Source organism: Camelina sativa, chromosome 8, assembly GCF_000633955.1.
Source record: "Camelina sativa cultivar DH55 chromosome 8, Cs, whole genome shotgun sequence".
Classification (NCBI taxonomy): domain Eukaryota; kingdom Viridiplantae; phylum Streptophyta; class Magnoliopsida; order Brassicales; family Brassicaceae; genus Camelina; species Camelina sativa.
The window spans coordinates 6,621,699-6,643,832 of NC_025692.1; the positions used below are offsets into that span (position 1 = coordinate 6,621,699).

The following is a 22,134-nucleotide window of genomic DNA, read 5'->3' on the forward strand; positions in this document are numbered from 1 at the left end:
AGAAATTTTAAAAATTAATTTAACATATTGTAATTGTGTAAAAGAGGGTGAAAATGAAATTGTTCAAAAAAATGGGTATTTTTGAAAAGCGATCTCCCAAAAATGATATTTTTAACAAATTCTCATAAAAAGAAAGTGTGAATTGTTTAGCACATATTAAATATCCGAATAATATTTGTATTAACATGGTTATTATGTAAGAAAAAAAAAAGCAAATTTGCGAGAGAATTGCAATTGTCCTCGTGTCCGTAGCAAATTACTTGTAAATCCATAGCAAAATTGTGAAGATATATACATTTCCCTCACAGGTCTTCATCGCAACGAAAGTCTTTTCTTGTAATATAACCACTTGTGTCTCATAAACCGCCACCATCACAAGTGAATCGCACAATTCACCAATTTGCTTCTCAGGCCAGCTACTATGATTTTTGTACAATTTTATTTTTATGTTGCCATTATTAATCTTGTGGTTTCATGTGACCAGAAAAATAACTTGCCACCTGAGAAAGAAAAGAAAGAAGAAAAACAAAATAAAACAGTCTAAAATATGTTGATGGTGAGTTTTCACACTGACAAATTGACAAGTGACAAATTGGTGTAACTAAATTAAAAAGTTATATGTGGGTACAAAATCTTTATTCTATAATTCACAAGAAATTGCATTTCTCTCCATTTGACATCTGTCATACCAATTTATGTACTTTCACTTTTTTATTACATCAAAATTACAACAACAAAAAAATTGAAAAAAAAAAACCAAATATCTATCCACTTTTTCCCTTCCTCCAAGATATATAATTCTCCCTTTCTCTCTTCAAGTAACTGACCATTACAAATTAAAAAAACTTCTGCCTCTTCTTCTAAGAGTACAAATTGATACTTAAAATGAATAAATTGAAAATATTAAGTTGAATAAAATTGGGTTGAATAATATCTCAAAAAATATGGACAAGTTAAACATTTTTGTTGTATAATTATTTTTTTTTTCAACTTTTAAGATGAATGGGGTTGAATAGTTTTTTTCAACATCTTCAATATTTTCAATGCAAATGGTGAAAATTGGTTGAATATTTTTTTTCAACCTCTTCATTCTCTTCAACTTGCAACCATTAGCACCCTAATTTATTTACTCGAGCTTCTCTATCGTAATGGTATGACCCAAAACACTCTACATATTCTCTTTCGTGTTTTTCTGTAGTATTTTTCACTTTCCCCAAATTAACTTTCACTTTCATCTAAGGAAAGACGTCATATTTCTCCTTCGGAACTATCATATCGTACTGAATCCACATCGAACTTTGATCTCTTTCTAGAGATCCTTCAAACTTAAGTGGTCCATCTATTTCTACCTGAATCCATACTTCTATTGCTATTTCCCCTTTGGATTAAAACTTCTCATCTAATTCTCCATAAATATGGTTTATACAGTTAACAATTGGTTTAATATTTGCTTAACCAACTAATAAATCCTATTAACCGAATTAAACCTTATTTCAATCCGATTTTAAAATTAAACCCATCAAACCGGATGAAGAAAGCATAAAATTTAATCCAAAAAACAGAAAATATTGCTTAAAAACAATTGAGATTATAACCTTTGCGTAATACTCATTAATCTCTTGTCACACCAAGATAGTCTTATCCTTTGGATTTTGAATTGAGGGCTTCAATTGTGTGGGTTATTAGATAGATGAAGATTGGGGAAAAACTTGTAGGTCTTGTGGTAATGATGTGATTTTAGCATAAAGTTTGCTGCTTAACTGTTTTGAGAAGAAGATGGGATCTGGACGGAGCAAATCATGTCATGGCTCATCTGTGGTGAGAGGAGATGATGATAACAACGTGGCTCAACCTCCTCCGTCGTCTTCTACTGGTGGTGAAGCGGCGAAGATCAAAGAGTCTTTTTTGTGGTATTCACTCTTCTTGTCTTGTTTCATCTTCTACTTCTCACGACAGTGACGATGATAATAATAATCACCAGGTCTGGTTTTTGTTTTGGTTTTAATGTAATTTCGATTGTTTTATGAAATTAGGTCAAAATCATGAGTCTTTTCTTCAGGTGTTTAATGGATGGATGAGGAATAGTCATGGAAGTGATTCACGACGTAGAATTGAATCAAGGAATCAAAGAGATGATTCAGATTGCTATGAGAATTGACAGATGAGAAGAAATCTGAAAACTTCCCAGAAAACAAAAATATGAAGACGAAAGACGTACGTAACATCCTTGTCAGATTATCCACAGATTGTCAAATCTCAATTGGAATGATTTTGGTTAATTACAATGATTTTCCAATGTAATTTTGTAGTTTTGAAATCTAAATTCACAAAATAGTTGTTTCTTTTAGTTTGAAGAACCGGGTGAAGAAAAATATGATGGACATATTTTTACGGGTCAGGTCAAATTTTTAATATTTATCTGGTTTAAAAAATTGGTTTCATACTGGATTGGTGCATCGGTTTGTTTAGTAAACCGTTTAAACCAAAAAAAATGGAAAAATAGCAATAGTAGTATGGATTCAGGTAGAAATAGGTGGACCACTTAAGTTCGAAGGAGCTCTAGAAAGAGGTCAAAGTTCGATATGGATCCAGTACGATATGATAGTTCCGAGGGGGAAATAGGACGTATTTCCTTCATCTAATAACCTTCTCCATGTTTCTCTTATTAAACAAGAATTTGAATTTGTAGTAATATATGACAACCTGTCCCGCGGATCCCACTAGCCTCCCGCTAGCTGCCCCAACAGACCGTCTGTGGATCCTGCTAGCTCCCGCTAGCCGTCTCAATGGATCCTAAACTGGCTTTGCAGGGCATCGATCCTAACCCATCACTGTGGATATCCAAATCCACCAGGCGTTCCTCGAACCCTGGTCCCCACCCTTTAACAATTTTCCCATAGGACAAGTTGCCACCAATTAACCTGCAAATTTTTTATTTTCTTTTTTTTCTCGGAACATTATTTCTATTTTATTTTACTAGTTAGAATTGATGAATTAATAACATGGAATCTAGCTATTCTGTAACTTTTTTTCTTTTCTCCCGGAGTTATTATTATCGATCTTTTTTTGACAATTAGAAAAAAAAAAAAAAAAAAAAAAAAANTCACATAGTAATGTAATAATTAAATATCGTCTGCCACCTTTCCATGAATAAATTTAAATAGATGATCAGTTTCCTCCTCGATTCGGTTTAGCTAGATCTCGTTAGTCTTTCAATAATTATATCATATCTTTTTTCAGTATCTTTTAATTGTTTAAAATTTAGTTAAGAAATCATTTTATGTAAAAGGTTGTTGGAAAAAGAGAGGATGTAGTTGATGTGAAAGAAAAATAAAAAAGAGAGAGAGCTGATGTCGGTTTAGTGTTGAAGGAAAAAAAAAATTAACGGAGATCAAGAAGAGGTCCTGATCATTGTACCTACTCTTTCCTCTCCAAACAAAAAGAGAGAGAACGAATATAAGAATGGCTTTCCAAAACCACGACTATCAAATCCCACCATTCTCTGGTCCTCCTCCTCCTCGTCGTAGATGGTGGTCACGGCCAATAGTGACTTTGCCGGCAAGTAATGATCGTAAAGCCACTTGCATGGAAACTACGGTCTGCATTTCACCTTGTTTCGGCTCAATATTCACCATCGTCGCTGTAATGGTATATATGTTATACTTCGTCGACAATGCTCAATGCGACGCCAAATTCGCCATCCAATCTATCGCCGTCTCGCCATCCTCTGCCACATGGCACGTTGATTTTCTTGTCAAGAACCCTAGCTCTAGGTATTCTCGCACCGTGTCCCAACAAATATTTTTGTATATTTAATTATTTTCCCCATACTTTTTGTTTTTCATAGATATGAATCTGATGCTTGAAGCAATGGTTTCTTCTGTCCATGGTCTTGCAGGTTTTCTATCTACTACGAAGGCGATGAAACTGCCGTGAGTCTCGGTTCCTTAAGCGCTGCCGTTTTAAATACTTATCACGAACGTAAGTCACCAAGTCACACGGCTTTCTCAGTGGATTTCGTTGCGGAGGGTAACCCAAACGACGTGGTTTCCGAACAACTAGATATCAAATTAAGGGCTAAGCATAAGAGTTTCGGAGACGACTATGATAACGCTGGTTATGTTGATATAATGTGTCATAATCTAACCCGAAGCCATAAGAACGTTGAGAAGATTCATTGTCAGTCTTCTTTCACAAAATTGAAGATTTTGTATGGAAATCGTTTTAATAGTTAGGCCTTTTTTGCTTCTGAGATTTTTTATCTTTACTTTTTCACCCCAAAAAAATAAAATCATGTTAATTGATTTCATTTAAGAATACTGAATACCAATTAAATGCATCGTCAATAAAGAGAAGTGTGTATTAAAACAAGATGTTGGATAATTATTTTGAGAGTTTTTTTTTTTTGGTGTGAATTATTTTGAGAGTTTGATAATCGTTTTTAACCTAAATAAAGATTAATAAATTATACTGTTTACATTATTCTATTAAACATACAGTATACAATCTTTGTAGAAAAATTATCCATTTAAGAGAAGGGCGATTCAACAGTTAATTCCAGGAATATAGATGACTTGTGTGTTTTCTCTGCTAATATAGTTCCTATTCTGCGGCGATGACTTTGTCACCGATGTGTAGCCTTAACCGATTGTGTAGGTTTTGCGAGTAAAGCTTGTCGTGCTATAATTTTGGATCGTTTCTAACTTTCTCTTTCTCGCAGTTTTTGTTTGTTTGGTTCTCCCATATAAGAAGTATTACTTTTTTAAAAATATAAAGGTTATATATCTGTAAACAATCGGAATGCTTAGTCAAACATTTGTTAAATCTCTCTTTTAATTTTTGTTCGTAAATTCTTGTTTTTATTTTAGTTTGTTTTGTTTTATTTAGAATAAGGTAAAGTACTAAGTGGAATAAAAGTTTTACTAATAAATTTATCATTATCTTTGAAAAATATTGCCGTGAAAAACTATATAACTGTAAACTTCAATAAAATTAAGAAATTAAGAAATGGTGTATATATTTAAGAAAAAAAATAAAGGTTAAGGCCTTGAATGGCTGTAGATTTTTAAAGTGTTTTTGGTTTTAGATTTTTCAAAAATCTACTTTAAAGCCAATCAAGATTATGCAAAAATTGGATTTCCTAAAAATTAGGGAATCCAGATTTTGTTGGTTTTTGGTAATTTTCAAAGAAAAACCAATATCTATGTTTTACTAGTTTTTCATTTTTAAGCGTGACTTGAATTATTTTTTCTATTTTTTTTTTAATAAATTTTTAACACAAAATCTAAAAACCATAAACCAAAATCTAAAATCTAAAAACTAGAAACTAGAATTCAAAAAACTACTTAAAAACTTGTAAACATTCATGGCCTAAATATAAAACAAAAGGTGATAAAAACTATAATTCCAGTGTATATATAAAACTTGTTATTTTCTTTCATTAAAGCGTGTTAAAACCTCCATAATGGCAAGATCTCAATGTACATCTTGTGGCCTCATTCACCAACCTGGCCAATGTGATCCCCAAACTTCAGCCACACCAGCAGACGTTACCTCGGAGGACATTATTCCACTTTGTTGTTGCACTTGTTACTTCTCTGTGATTGGTGCCTTCATCCTTCTTTGTCTTTTTTGTTTTCTTCTTTCACTGATTTCCATAAGAAAATGTTGTTACGTAGAGCTTTTTGCCAGTTCCGTTTCCGTCTTAAACGCAGACCCAAACGTTACAGCCGCTGATTGGACGATCGGTTTCGTCGCGAGGAGTCCAGTCACCGGCTGTAAAGTCTCTATCCAAACACTCAACTCGCGTCTGCTCCGACGCGGAGAAGTTGTCTCCAAATCATCATCTCCCTCGTTAGGTTATTTCGTCACCGGAGACAAAGCGGAAGCCGTTTTCGAGAAGGTGGTTATGTCGGGAGGTATCGGCGACGTGGTTTGGGATTCTCAGGTTGAGATTATGTTTGCGGTGAATACAAATGCTGACAATTTGAACGGTTTTTTGTTGGCGGCTTGTCCAACTATTCCGGTGAATATCACGACGTATCAGGCGGGGGAGGTCATGGGATCGTTGCTTGGAAATATGAGACGGTGCGATTATATATATCAGAAAAACTTGGCTTAATTCTCTCCGATCTTGTTATTCATTTTTGTTTTATTTTATTAGTTCGAAATGGGATGTTCTTGATTAAGCGTTTATACAGAATCTATAACCATTTTTTTTTCTTTTCTCCCAAAGTTATAATCATGTGGTTACACTGTTTTCATATTTGATGGTAAAGAAAATAGAGAAATCCAAACCATTTTTTGGTAAAAGTTATAAAAACTGTAATTAGCAGAAAACAAGAAGAGTTCCTAATTCAATAACTTAATGTTTTTGAAAGACAAATAACACATATAATCTTCTAATAACTGAGATTCAGATTCTGACACGAACGTGCATGATATCAAATCGTCCATATTCCTCTCCTAACATATACTTTTCCTCTTCTTCGCACTAAGTTAGTTTCAGATCTTTGAAGATTTGTGAACTATATTATCATGTATATCCTTCATTATGTTTTATTTTTGAAGATACCATTTTATAACATAATATTTATCCTTCATTATGTTGACTCCGAAAGGTATATAAAATCCGGCCGGTCTTGATTATAAAAAGGTATGTTAAAATAATAAAAAAAATAAAAATAAACAATATCCGGAAATATCATAACAACCTTCATCAACACAAAATTTTGAAGAACTGAAAAAAAAAGAGATAAAATCTTTCTTTCTTCTCCAAACCAACACACTCACACACACACGAAGGAGATATCAAAAATAAGAAGAGCTTCCCAAATCCCAAACCAATTATTACACGGTCTGTGCCCGAAATAGAAAAGGGATAACCAATGCCACCGACCTCCGCCTCTGCTCGTCGTCGTGCATGGTGGTCACGACCAATAGTGACTTTGCCGGCAACGTCTGGTGATCGTAATTGTACTTGCAAGGAAACTACGGTTTGCCTTACACCATGTTGCGGCGGTATCTTCACCTTCATTTCCGTAATGGCATTTCTCTCTTACCTCGTCGACAAAGGTCACTGCGACGCCAAATTCTCAATCCAATCCATCGCCGTCTCTCCCTCCTCCCTCTCGTGGCACGTCGATTTCCTCGTCAAAAACCCTAGGATCAGGTATCATATATAGTTTCATCTATATATAAACCCTATTTCATCTGCATATATATAAACCCTAGTTTCATCTATATATGTATGCATTTTTTCCCAAAACATTTTTGTCATATATGTTAGTCTGTCTATGGTCATATTCTAGCTATTCTATTTTATACGGAGGCGATGAAACTACCGTGAGGCTCGGCCCCTTACACGCTGCCGTTTTAAATACTTCTCACGCACGTAAGTCTCCAAGCCACACGGCTTTCTCAGTGGACTTCGCTGCCGAGGGCAATTCAACGGCCGTCGTTTTCGAACAGTTAGATATCAAATTAAAGGCGAATCATAAGGTTTACGTTGGTTATCCTGAACCTGGACATATTGATATAAGGTGTTATAATCTGACCCGAAACCATGAGAACGTGGAGAAGGTTCACTGTTATTCTTCATTCACACCATTGACCGAAGTTATAAGTTGATTAGGCAATCTACTTTTCCATCATCTTGTTATTTGTTGTTATGATCATTAAGACTTTTTTTCCATACAAATAATTGTGAAACTATTTTATTTCTTTTTAAGCGCCTCTCTAGCTAACCGATAAGAAAAAGGGGGAAAAAAATAATTAGATGATGACTCCTATATAATTATACTAGAAAGTAGCCCACGCGATGCGTGATTATGTATGCATTATTAACTTGAAATATAAAATGAAGGTTCTATTCAATTATATATGAAAAGTACAGATATAATTGTTAATATATGTCTTATAAAATAATATTCATAATACCACGGTTTAACTACAATTTATAATTTATATATGTTATGTAGTGTTTCATAGAAGTGTCATGAAAAAGAGGAAAGTTAAAGTACATATTACTAAATATTTTTGATTACAATATATTGTTGAAATTATTTAAACAGTATATTACTATAGTAATAAGAACATTACTTATAGCAAAGTCAATTATATATGGTATTTCGTTAAATAGTTAAGATAAATTATATATTTTTTTATATTTTTTTTGTTTTTGGAAATAAAAACTGTTAAATTGTCTAGAAAGAAAAATGTAAGTTCTTACTTAATTATTTTGATAGATAGTTTTATGGTTTCCTTTATATCAATTTTATTGTCATCATCTAAAAGTAATAGTTAACAAAAAAAATAGTTTATATATGATAAGTCAATTTTAAATTAATTTATTAAAACGATATCATAAAACAAATATCTTATATTATAAGTTTAAGATTACAATATATTGTTGAAATTATTTAAACAGTATATTACTATAGTAATAAGACCATTACTTATAGCAAAGTCAACTATATATAGTATTTTCATATAAAAGTTAAGATAAATTATATATATATTTTTTTTGTCAACCATTGGGCCACAACTGGCCGGCCCATTAGCCAAATTCCTACATTCGTAGGAGCCCGGACTCGATCCCGGGTGTGATGGTGTCTTCTACAAATGGACTTACCTCATGCCACTACACTAAGGTCACATCACATCAATTATATTTTTTATATATTTTTTTTTGTTTTTGGAAAATAAAAACTGTTAAATAGTCTAGAAAGAAAAATGTAAGTTCTTACTTAATTATTTTGATAGATAATTTTATGTTTTCCAATATATTAATTTTATTGTCATCATCTAAAAGTAATAGTTAACAAAAAAAAATAGTTTAATATATGATAAGTCAATTTTAAATTAATTTATTAAAACGATATCATAAAACAAATATCTTATACTATAAGTTTAACTAGTTTTATAAAAAATCATGAAAAGAAAAGTGTGTGAAATTTAATATTTTCTTTATTTTCTATATATTGTCTCTATTTCTCATTTTAATATAAATAGTATAATTAACAATAAATTAAATTTTGAAATTATTGTTTTCTGTTATATCATAGGGTGATAAAGCAATTATGTTAACAATCAAACTGTAACTTACAAATTACTATTAAATACAAATTTGAGTTTTGTCTTTAATACAATAAATATAATTATTGAATTATAATATGAGTTTTTTATATATTAGAAAATGTTTTATATTTTTAAATTAGTCTATCATAAATTAATTTGGTTTCATTTTTTACTTTGATATATTTTCTTAGTAAAAAAAATTGAAAAGCAAACTATACAACAATTATCTTTTTCAGTTTTTACTTTAAAAGTATGAAACCATTTTCTATTTTTATTTGGTTTCAATTTGTTTATATTTTTTAGTTGGATTGATTAGTATTTTTTTTTTTAAGTTCTATGGTGTATGATTTCATTATGAAATATATTAGATGCTAAAACAAAAAAATGGAAGGAATATATTTTTGTAACAATGTTGAAAAAAATTCAAAATCAAACTATACAGCAATTATCTTTTTTTTTTAACAAACTATAGACCACATAAGATACAAAATAAAATAAAGTCAAATGTCACATTGTTAGGGAAAGTTTGAAAAACCTTCTCTTATTATATAAGATATAATAATATAATAATAACCTTCTCTTAATGGGTGCAAATGGTTGCACAATTGAAAAGGTTGAAGGAGTTGAAAAAAATTATTTAACCAAATTTCACCATTTGAATAGAAGAGGTTGAAGAAGTTGGAAATAATTATTCAACCGATTCAACCTAAAAAGTTGAAAAAATAAACTAATCCTACAGCAAAAATGTTCAACTTGTTCAACCACTATTTTGGAGATAAATGAGTTGAATATTATTCAGCCCAATTTTGTTTAACTTAAAATTTTCAACTCTTTCAATTTTAAGCAACCATTTGCTAAGACTTTTTTCCATAAAATTGTGAAACTATTTTATTTCTTTATGAGCGCGTCTCTAAGCTATAAGAAAAAGGAAAAACAAAACAAGACAACTCCATATTCATATCCTCGATTAGTTTCGATAAATACTGACAACTTAATTATGGAAAAAAAAAAAAATAGCGAGAACTTAGTTACCGCTTTTAACGAAATATGGGATTTCGTATAATCCTTAGTAGTTCCGATTTTTATAGTGTTAAAATAAAATAATAAAAACGAATTAAATATTCCTTTAACACTTTTTTTTAGCTTAAGTTAGATATTTTTTCATCAGGACGTGTGTTAAGATCTTGGGAAAACTTGCAAGATGGCAAATCCTCAATGTACCGCTTGTGGCGTCATTCACCAACGTGGTCAATGCCGTTATGACCTTCCCCGGCAGGAAATTACTCCAGCTATTTGCTGCGTTGTGTATTTGACGACCATTGGTGTATTGTTCTTTTTTATTCTCTTCGTTCTATTTTTTTACAATCTTGCCGACAAACAACAACTTTGTTACATAGAGCTTTTTGCCGATTCCGTCTCCGTCTCAAACGCAAACGTTTCAGCCGCTGATTGGAGGATCGGTGTTGTTGCGACGAGTCCAGTCATCCACCGTAAAATCTCTCTACATACACTCAAGTCGCGTTTACTCCGTGGCGATCAAGTTATCTCCAACTCATCATCATCTTCTTCATCGGAGTTTTTCGGAGAGTCTGTCAACGGAAACAAAGCAAACGTCGTTTTCGAGAAGGTGGTGATGCCGGAAGTTACTGGCGACGTGATTTGGGATTTTCGGGTTGAGATTTTGTCTGCAGTGAGCATTGATGTTAATCATGGGAACGGCTTTTTGATGGTGACTTGTCCCGATATCTCGGTGAAGTTCACGACGGATACGACCACGGGGAATGTGATGGGATCGTTGCTAGGAAATATAAGACGGTGTGATTATATTTGCCAGCATAAGTTGGCTTAATTCAATCCGATCATGATGAAGTCTATTTCTTGTATTTCTTGCATTATCTTTGTTTTATTGCTTGGATATAACGGAAGTTTCTTATAAATAAAATAAAAATTAATATGTGTTTTTTATTAGACTAGTTGTAGGATTAGTGTATGAGAAATAACCCTAATTTAACAGTAACAGAAAACAAATCAAAATTGTTGTATAGAAAATAATATAAAAAGAATTCTAAGAAGAGATCCTAATTCATGAACTTGTTAGAAAGATTGGTTGAATATTTCGAAAGACGATGAGTGACACTTAATCTTGTCATAACCGATATTGAGATTCTGACACTTGATATCATAATGTCCAATGAGATCATAATCCTTCTTCGCACGAAGTTTCAGTTCCAATGCGAAACCTCTAGGAGAAGAAGTTGCAACGACGTGGCTTTGATTACCTGCCGTGGCTAATTTTACCGAGAAACTCGTGTGGCGGCCACTCGGATCATCGTCATCCCAGCGAGAGGTGTTCAAAACGGCGGTGTTGAAGGAACCAAGCTTGGCTTGCACGTTATGGCCGTTGTAGGAGACACGACATCTCGATAATGAGCTGGGGTTTTCCACGAGGAATACGACGTGCCACCACGTGGCTGAAGCGTAGGGAGTAACGGAGATGGATTCCACGGAGAAGTTGACGTGGCAGTGAGAGTTGCTGAGGAAGATGGTGGTAATGGCAACGACGAGTACGATTGTGAACGTGGAGTACCACATGGGTTTTTCTATAGCTAATTTCTCATTTTTAGTGAGTTCTTTACGACGACGGAATAATGATTGTAACTGTGTCCACCACCGTGAAGGAGGAGGTGTTGTAAAATTAGAGGAGGAGGAGGACGGTGACGTTGGCAATCCGGTCACTATTTCCAGCGGCCTGTAACTGTAAGCCATTTTTTTTTTTGCTTTTGTTGGTATGGAATGAAGATAATGATTTTTTTAATATCTTTAATGATTAAATTATCGTTAGCAACATTTTCGATTGATTTTTGTTAGAAATCCTATTTTCTCTCTTTCTAATTGATTTTTAAGTTGTTGTGAGTGGATATGAAAGTTTGTTAGAGTTGAATAGGTAAAAATAGTTGAAAAAATAGAAAAAAAGACTTGGCAATTACGACTACAAATTGTTAGGATACGTGAATGGCTCATTGGGAAAACCTCCTTTGGTTTATTCATCACAAAGTTTTAGCTTAGTTAATGTTACATTACCTTAACTAATGTCTCTTTGTACTGCGTGTGGTCTCAGGAGTAGACACTGCCAATGCCTTCAGCAAGCTTCAAACGAAAACAGTGACAGTGACAATGCAAGCAGTGAGGGTGCAAACAGTGACAATGAAGAAAGTGCGTTTAAACTTACACCAGCTTCCTTCTGCGTTGTATACCTCATGTACGCTCTCGCATTTGCAGGCCTCTACTTCATCTTCTTTGTGCCAGTAATCTTTTTGTTTCCCATTTTAAATCCAAGATGTTACGTGGATGTCTTTGCTGAGTCATTCTCAGTTTCAAACCCCTCAAACGCAAATGCAACCGCTGATTGGAACGTCGGGTTTACAACAATGAGCCCAGGTAACACTTGTAAAGTCTCTCTCCATACAATGAAATCGCGTCTCATCCGCGGAGGCAAGCTAATCTCCGAGTCAGCCACTCCTGATTACTTCGGTTTGCTCGTAAGGGAAAAAATCAACGATGTACCGCTTCCTTATGCTGTTTTCAAAACGGTTGCAACCCCCCGCGACGGCTTGGTTTTGGATATCCGAGTGGAAGTTGTAACTAGCGTTAAGATAGACGGTGGGTCCCGTTATGAAGATGGTTTCTTGATCTTGACATGCGGCAATATACCGGTGAATTTCACGGCAGATCCGGCCGGAAATGTGAAGGGATCGTTGCTCGGATATATGAGGCCGTGTGAGTATAAATTCCAAGAGGAGTTCCCACTCGCATCTTTTTAGATTTTGACTTTTACGAGTCTTACGGTACTTTACGTTTAGTGAACTTTTGTTTTCTTCGTTTTTCAGGATAAGTTAGGATTATTAGAGTTTAATCACCAATAGCAGATTGTATCACTTAAAAACCATCTAATCTTTTTTTTTAGAAACTAAAACCTTTTGTTTTAAGTTCTATATTTTCAATACAAATTAACATATATCAAGAAAACTAAAAATACTATCGGAAGGGCCACACATTTTTTAGACCGTCATTTCCATTTGACCGGCCCATATACATCATAACGTGATACTCAAATTTATTTGTTTCTTGATTTCTTACTTAAAGAATTGTAGTATAAAGAAGATTCGTCGTCTCACATCCAAAAGTGCTTTTCGTGGTAATTATCACCAAAGAGCTGTTAAAAAGGAAAGACATTTATTTTGTTCAGAGTTGATAAGGACTAAAACCAGCCTTTTTCCGAATTTCGCATAAAGTTAAAAAGAAGCCCGTTGGTAAAAAAACAAAAAAAGTGTCAAGAGTCAAGACTATAGCTGTGCGATAGCTTAGCAATATGGTTACAAATAGAAATAAATTCATAATTACGATACATTTAACCACCAAGCTCCACTTACATAAATATCCCTCAAAACTCCCACTACTAACCTTCCAATATCTTTCACCCATCAAACAACACAAAACAACAAACAAATCTCTCTCTGCAAACCAAAAACACTAAACGCCACTACACGGTACAATGAAGGAGAGAGAGTGCGACCACCATGACGAATATGACGAGAGGAAGAGGAGACGCGTAATATGGGCGTTGCTAGGCCTAATCGTTGTGGCTGCGTTTGTGGTTTTCTTGGTCTGGGCTATACTTCACCCGCACGGACCGCGTTTCGTCCTCCAAGACGTAACCATTAACGACTTCAACGTCTCCCAGCCAAATTACCTCACTTCGAATCTTCAGGTTACTCTCTCTTCTCGCAACCCAAACGACAAGATCGGAATTTTCTATGACCGTCTAGACATCTATGCCTCATACCGGAACCAAGAGGTAGCGTTTTGCGTTTTATTGCTATTTTCTTGTTGATTTGTTTGATGCAATGCAATGTTTTTAAAACCGGACCGGTAAGTGAACCGGGAAAACTTCTGGGTCATGAGTCAATATGGTTTGACCGGGGTTAACCGAGTTCAATTGATTTTGATGATATTTTTATAAATAATAGGTATGGATATGTCTTCTATTTTTTTTCAATGATTACAACTATGATATAATTGGATATACTAAATAAAATAATTCAATAATCATAATGTTTTTAAAAAACCTTAAAAAGTAATAAATTCAAAGTGTAACAAACTCAAAGTATAACCCGTACTAGTAAAATATTTTAGAAATTCAAATCTAAAAGCAATAAAAAATAAGAGTGTTAACTAGAAATTCTAATATTGCTAATTTGCTAAGAAGAAAACTAGAAAAGGTAATTAATTAAATTAATTACACCCATTTTTACAAAAAAAAAAAAGTAGAACCCGGTTTTATCCGGTTTAATGGTTCACCGGTTTTTGGTTTTTTGGCGGGTTGATATGGTTTTTTTACCGGTTCAATTTTCTTTGGGTTTTGATATTAACCCAACCCAGATTTGTTGCCGGTTCGCGGGTTAACGTGGTTCGACCACCGGTCCGGTCAGGTTTTAAAAACATTGGTGCAATGTGTATGAATCAGCAAGTTTTAGTATGTTATAACGTTAAAACCACATAACATGATCCATCTTAACGTATGTCTTAAGAATATTTAAATATCATCAATTTGATTTCACAAATGTCTTTTTTGTTAAATTTTATATTTATCATCATTTTGGGTTCATCATAATAAACCTGCAATGTTGAAAAAGCAATACCACAAATATACATATTTGTCTACCACTTGCAGAATTAATCATTTTTTTTTCTTTTTTCTTTCTTGAAGAGTTATAATATATAAACAAGAATAGAATGCTCTAGAGCTAGCACTTACTGTTAAGGGATAATTTTTTTTTTTGGGTAGAAGCTATTAATCGAAAATTTAAAATACAAGAAGAAACAAAAAGGACCTATAAATCACATTTATAAGGTTTTTTTTTTGTTTTTGTTTTTTGTTATTTGTCTTCTAAGCGTTTACGTATTAATGTATTATTTAATTCTAAATTTATTTTTTCGTATTAATTAGGTGACGATTGCGAGGCTATTGCCGACAACGTATCAAGGACATCTGGAAGTTACGGTGTGGTCACCGGTTCTGATTGGCACCGCCGTTTCGGTGGCTCCTTACCTGTCTCCGGCACTGGACGAAGACCTAATGGCCGGGTTGGTGCTTCTCAACATCAAGATAGATGGTTGGGTTAGGTGGAAAGTGGGCTCGTGGGTCTCCTGCAGTTATCGCCTCCACGTTAATTGTCCGGCGTACATTAACGTGCCCCGCCAGTTAGTCGGCGGCGTTGGTCCGGCGATGAAGTACCAGCTTGTTCAGCGATGTGCTGTTGACGTATGAAGTACAAAAGCAAAGATATATATCTTCCAGGGGAATATAAATTTATACGGTAAAGGTTAAATAAATTAGAGCATTTTGTTGTCTATTAGTGTGGCTTGTTAATTACTTTTTTTCTAAAAGGTGTTAAAAAGAACAAGACGCTGATTAAGCTTTGTTTGCTTTTCACTAATCTCCAAGGTACTAAAGTACTAGAATTATCAGTAAGTTGACGTGCGTTCCTTTTAATCAAATTTCATTTTTCAGCATAGCTAGTATAGTATAATGTTCGAATTGAGAATGCATACTTTAAAATTAGACTAACGTAAGATAAATTTATTTGTGGTGACTTGGAAGGAGATCCTTTTTAATTAAACACCCACGTTAAATTGTAAATTTACATGAGTTTTAGCATATGATAATATATACTATAATAGTATAATTTAATCCATGAGTGTAATTAACAAGTTGACACTTGACGTTTTTAGTACTCTGCCGTCTGCACACGAAAATGCCAGAATTAGGGAAAACTTACAAGGGTGGGTTTATTTTCTAGTTGGATATGAGTCACATGACAACAACTATGTAGCAAAAATATAATTTAAAATTAGCAATCTAATAATGAGAAGCACTTGCTCTATCACTACCAAAAATAAAAACTTGCTATATTTATTAATTGTTAAACTTTTATGAAATTCGACCTTTAAAAAAAAAAAGATTACAATCCGACAACATGTACATATATTTTTAACATGTACAAATTGTAGAAAAAGATAGTTTTAGATTATGTTTCATGGGAACATAACAAAATCATATGTGTGTACACAGTTCACTTTGTACTATCAGTTCCTTTTGATGTTATTGGTTTGTTGGGTACTGAATTTTAGTTTCAAAGATTTTTTGTCGTGTAAGTACTTGAATGCGGACTTCCAGAGTAAATTTATTCCTTTACACCCAAATTGTCTTCTTGTAGGTTCAGCTTTAAATATGGTTATCCTAGTTTCTATTCTAATTCGTAGACATTATTAATTTGGCTGGTTAGTTTTCTACTTTCTTATATATCTACGGCATGAGCTTTATAAGTCTGATTGGTTAGAACTTTAAAGACTTCAACTAATTTTAGAAACTAATCAAAATCGATTATGACATCTTAGAAACTCCAAACAGCTAAAAAATGGTCTTATTAGTTACGATTATTTCAGAAATTAGTTTTTTTTTTTTAAATCTAGCTAATTAAAATAATGATATTGTATTATATATTTTCAAAGCCAGTTGGCTGAAAACTCATGCTTGGTGTGATTTGTACGAGGACTAGCAGTATTCTGAATCAAAACAAGAAGAAGATACATACTATATATTATATAATATATGGTATATGATATGGACACTCGAAAAACTCTACCAAAGAAATCCCATGAAATAAATAGATGATTCGTAGTTATGAGATGACTTAGTCTAATGCATGTGAGTTGTGAAATCATCGTCATGTTGGTGACATTTGCACGCCTTACGGTGTTATGTAGCATGAAGCACAATAATCTGAGATATTGCATATCTTCATGTTTGGTGACTTCATTTTTTTGGAAAACTTGATAACGTGAGAGAAAAGAATTAAAAAACTACTTTTATGAATTTGTAACTTTTGTGATTTTTAGAAAACTTGATAACTTTTGTAATTATAATTAAAAAAAAAAAAAAAACTTTTGTGATTTTTATAAAAAGTTTCGTTTACAGATTCTTAAAGCCAAAAAAAAAAAAGGGAGTAGAAAAGAAAAATTGAGAACTACTTTAGCGAATATTCGTCAACAAACTTTGTTACTTGCCTGCCGCGTGCAATGACGTTGCAAACTAAACCCACACTTGTAGTCTTGTAGTAGAGAGAGTGTAGGTAACTTTCTTTGAGCATACAGTTGCTATGTTTCCCACATTTAAATTATAACATCTGGACCTGAAAGCTAAGGTTCTTATGATCAACATAAATGAACAAGATTAGCTAATGATGCTGATCTCATTTTTAGTGGTCCTAAAGGTTAAGTACTTGTATAGCTTCTGACTTCTGTAGAACTTCTAAGTCATTTTTTGTAGACGTGTTATTTGATCACAATAATAATATATAACTCATGCTTTTGTATCCGAAAATTGTAAAGTTTGCACACTTTTACTATTCGTTGATTATTTGATTGATGTAAATCTAGTTTGGTCTGTTGAAAGGTTTTAATGGTCCTAAAGCTAAGTACTTCATCTACTATTATCTTGTCTAATCATTCAAATTAGATCCGATTGTCTGCATTCAGATAACAAATGTTCTTATTGTTGCCTTGGTCCTATGATTTGGCATCCCTAGGTTTTCGAGGTTCCACAAAAAAAGTGACAATACAATTTTGTGATTTGGTAGGAACAAGAGAAAAAAAAAAAAAAAAAGCCTGAAAACTGCTGGGCTTTTATGTTACTGGGCTTAACCCATGAAATGACTAGAATTTTGTGTAAAAGCCCGTACTTCTGAGCCCAAACATACGACGTCGTTTAAACCTTGAACTGGAGAAGAGTTCTCGCTTCTGATAGTGTATGTCTGGTCAGAAATTATTCAGCTCACAATATCGATTTCTGATGTTTTGTCTCTCTGATTGAAAGGTAAAATCTTTAGATTTTTGTGTTTCGTTCCCAAGGCTATTTGGTTTTGATGATGTTCAAGCTACCGCTTTTTCATTTTTTTTTCTTTTCTGGCTAGGTTTTTTAGTGATAGAAATTGAAGTAAAATCTCCGATTTCCTCAATTGTTCGGAAGTTTTGAAAAAAAAAAAAAAAAAAACTCTAGTTTCCATATATGTGATTCAGAAGAGAGGGGAATTTCACTAAAACGAAAACTTTTTGATCATCCTGTATCCTTAGTTACTAGATATTATCATCCTGATGAAGATTTGACTTGTATTGGTTTGGTGGTGGTGGTTCATAGATGTCTCATGTTGTGCATTTCATTTGCTTGAGGTTCATTGTAAAATGGATTCTGATATATAAATATGTATAGAGTTTGGTCAGTTAATAAAAAAAAGGTTTTGATGGTCCTAAAGCTAACTACTTATACAGCAGCAGCTACTTTAGAAGCTTTTCAGTCTCTCCCTTTTAGATATCTTCATGACTCTGTTGATTTTGTTAAACCCCAAATGCTTTATACATTGTGGCAAAGTCATCTTGCTGAACTATATATGGCTTTATTTTCTTTGCGGGTTTTGGACAATATGATATTCAATGTATCAATACGCTATAATGCAGGTGTTATCGGTTCTAATTCAAGATGGGTAACAAAGCTACAACTGTGAAAGAAGAACGGGAAGTGATCCACTTGAAGGTTGTACCTCCATTGGACAAAGTTTTTCTGCGCTGGCTTGCCAGAGATCTCCAGAGAGTTCATGGATTCAAACCGAGTAACAACACTCGTGCGATCACGCCTCCGGATAGCTACATTGGGTTCATGCGTTTAAATGGATCCCTTGATGTGGATTTAGATGACCCTGCTCTTGCCCATTTGTTCAAGTGAAAAAGGTTCTTTTGGTGTCTGTTTGTTTTGTATGAAGCTTTCAATGTCTTTGTATCCCATCTACCTTTTGATTACTCCATACATAAGCTTTTTGTATTGAAAACTCGTCTATAGATATTATCTTATCTAACAGCATAGCATTCAGATGAGATCCGAGTGTCTGCATTCAGATGACACATGTTTTCTATTGTCTTGGTCCTATGATTTGGAATCCCTAGGTTTTCCAGGTTCCACAAAAAAAAATTGTTAATTTGATGAGACACTCATGAGCGTTACAGTTCTCTTCATTAATATATCCTTACCAATTTACCAAATTCCAACAAAAACAACTCCAAAATCTGATATCCCTATATAATAAAACGGAAGTATACGACATTTTTTTTTGTAAACTATATAATAGATATATTTATGATTTTTTGGTTATAAACTTGTGACATAGGTGTATCATAATATACGGGTTATTCTGATTTTTGGTAAGTAAGGATAGTATGAATTTACTTAATTATAGTAATATATAAATCAATTATAGGTAACATTTAAAAGATAAGAAAATCTCTCAACCTAATTAAAACAAAAATATGTGATTCTTCTTTCACATTTATTTTATTTTTTATTTTAATTTTTTATCTAATATATTTAGTTAATAAAATTTATGATTTTTTCTGCATATGATATAATTTAAATTTTTTAAAACAGACATACATTGCTCAACTGATGAATCAAAAAAAATATACAAAATACCCTACATCACCTAAGAAAACTAAGCAAAGATTAAAAGTCATATTTATAAAAAATAGACCAAAATGATTTTGAATACGAATGAGCAGAAACCTTGATTTATCAGACATTGAAATTAAAAAATTTATGCATTTTATTATGGTTCTTTATTTTAAAGAATTTCAAATTTTAATAACTTTAAAAATTTAAATGTATAACTTTTTTAAAATTTTAAAGATTATTAATATTTCAATTATTAAAACATTTATCTTTTTATAAAATGTTTAAGATATGAATAATATTTAAACTTTATAAGAAGTTCAAATATTATAAGTATTTCAATTTCTAAAATAATAAAATTTATTTAAACATTTTAAATTTTAATAATATATACGAATTAAAATATCACATGACGGGTTATATGGCAGGACTGTTTGAGCTGATATTAATAGAAAATTAAAATGTCATTAATTCGGTGCTACATGGGTAAAATATCATCTCATTATTTTGTGAACTTTTTAAAAAGTTTANGACATACATTGCTCAACTGATGAATCAAAAAAAATATACAAAATACCCTACATCACCTAAGAAAACTAAGCAAAGATTAAAAGTCATATTTATAAAAAATAGACCAAAATGATTTTGAATACGAATGAGCAGAAACCTTGATTTATCAGACATTGAAATTAAAAAATTTATGCATTTTATTATGGTTCTTTATTTTAAAGAATTTCAAATTTTAATAACTTTAAAAATTTAAATGTATAACTTTTTTAAAATTTTAAAGATTATTAATATTTCAATTATTAAAACATTTATCTTTTTATAAAATGTTTAAGATATGAATAATATTTAAACTTTATAAGAAGTTCAAATATTATAAGTATTTCAATTTCTAAAATAATAAAATTTATTTAAACATTTTAAATTTTAATAATATATACGAATTAAAATATCACATGACGGGTTATATGGCAGGACTGTTTGAGCTGATATTAATAGAAAATTAAAATGTCATTAATTCGGTGCTACATGGGTAAAATATCATCTCATTATTTTGTGAACTTTTTAAAAAGTTTAAAGATTATTAATATTTCAATTATTAAAACATTTAATTTTTATAACTGTTTAAGATATTATTAATATTTAAACTTTATAAGAAGTTCAAATATTATAAGTAGTTCAATTTCTAAAAAAAAAACTTTATTAAAACATTTTAAATTTTAAAAATATATTTAGATTTTTATGAAGTTTTTTCTGCGGTGTACAACGAATTAAAGTATCACACGACGGGTTATATGGCTAAACATGTTTGAGTAGATATTAATAGAAACTTAAAATGTCATTAATTCGGTGCTACATGGATAAAATAACATCTCATTATTTTATTAACAATATGAATATTAGATTAATAGACGTATCTAATTAAATCGATCAATTAATACTGTAACAAAATAATTAATATGCGGTATAGTGTAGGTTAAGTCATATAATTAACAATCAAGATACAATATATAATTTTAAAAACTAAACAAATCAAAGAAAATTAACAAACAGAAATAAATATTTTTATCAAATAACTTAAACTGCAGTGTACCGCGGATCAAAATCTAGATCTACTAGAATAGGTCTTACAAAATAGATGTTATTTTCATAAGTTATATTCAACATTTGATTTGATGGCATAGTGCTTGAGCAAAAAAACAAAAATTTAAAACAAATAAAACAATCATATATATAACACTTTAAATAAAAATTACAAAATAAATAAAATAAATGTTAACTCGTACTGTAGCACGGGTCCAATTCTAGTTACCACTAAAGTTGTAGGTTTTACAGTTTTAATGATGTTTTTTTGGGCAATAGTAGTTATTAACTCATGCTCCTCCTCCCTGCTCTGCTTCTGGGTCAACATGTACCACTTGTCTCTTTATTTTACAGAGATTAAGCTTAAAGGGTTTGCAAACCAAATTTTAGTAAAAATACATTTTTTTCATTCCTTTGTCAATGTCCTGTTTTTATTTATTTATTATTTATATATTTATTTATTTTGCCTCTTCTACATTTTTTTAAAAACGTATATATTTTGGACAGATATTGACGATAATTGCTCACGCTTGACGCGTGTAACAGATGTTGCAACAGCTTGTTGGAATATATTACTGCTTCCAATTCTTAACATGAATAAATCCAAAATTAATACTTTTTTTTTTCTTTTCAATTTCAAGGAAATAAAACTGTATCCAAATTAGTTACCTACTGTAGCTTATTATTAACATCGTTGACAAAAATAAAAAAAATAAAATAGTATATCTAATTAATTAAAAATAGAGAGGATTAATTTGGTTGAGATATTGGTTAAAGAGAGAAAATTAAGAAGATATCAGTAGTGTTGTTACAAAGTAGCGCAGCTTCCCTCCACATCAGTAATCTAAACCAAACGCAACTCATTCCCTCGTTTTCTCTCTTTTCTCTTCCACCGTCTCTTTTTTTTTTTT

At 31.9% G+C, this 22,134-nt stretch overlaps 5 protein-coding genes and 1 pseudogene across 5 annotated transcripts; all 6 read left to right on the plus strand.

The window, feature by feature from the left end:
* Positions 3,458-6,121, plus strand: LOC104709272 (annotated as a pseudogene).
* On the plus strand, positions 6,756-7,661 carry LOC104709273. The gene is made up of 2 exons (XM_010425915.2): positions 6,756-7,171; positions 7,311-7,661. The coding sequence occupies exons 1-2, from the start codon at positions 6,888-6,890 to the stop codon at positions 7,627-7,629; spliced, it is 603 nt and encodes a 200-aa protein (XP_010424217.1). The 5' UTR covers positions 6,756-6,887; the 3' UTR covers positions 7,630-7,661.
* On the plus strand, positions 10,280-10,995 carry LOC104706506. The gene has a single exon (XM_010422705.2). The coding sequence runs from the start codon at positions 10,280-10,282 to the stop codon at positions 10,925-10,927; it is 648 nt and encodes a 215-aa protein (XP_010421007.1). The 3' UTR covers positions 10,928-10,995.
* Positions 12,019-12,999, plus strand: LOC104706507. The gene has a single exon (XM_019229222.1). It carries the CDS (start codon positions 12,168-12,170, stop codon positions 12,897-12,899), a length of 732 nt encoding a protein of 243 aa, XP_019084767.1. The 5' UTR covers positions 12,019-12,167; the 3' UTR covers positions 12,900-12,999.
* LOC104706508 (NDR1/HIN1-like protein 12) lies at positions 13,485-15,610 on the plus strand. The gene is made up of 2 exons (XM_010422707.2): positions 13,485-13,933; positions 15,086-15,610. The coding sequence occupies exons 1-2, from the start codon at positions 13,631-13,633 to the stop codon at positions 15,404-15,406; spliced, it is 624 nt and encodes a 207-aa protein (XP_010421009.1). The 5' UTR covers positions 13,485-13,630; the 3' UTR covers positions 15,407-15,610.
* LOC104706509 lies at positions 18,653-19,092 on the plus strand. Its single transcript, XM_019229225.1, has one exon. The coding sequence runs from the start codon at positions 18,674-18,676 to the stop codon at positions 18,914-18,916; it is 243 nt and encodes an 80-aa protein (XP_019084770.1). The 5' UTR covers positions 18,653-18,673; the 3' UTR covers positions 18,917-19,092.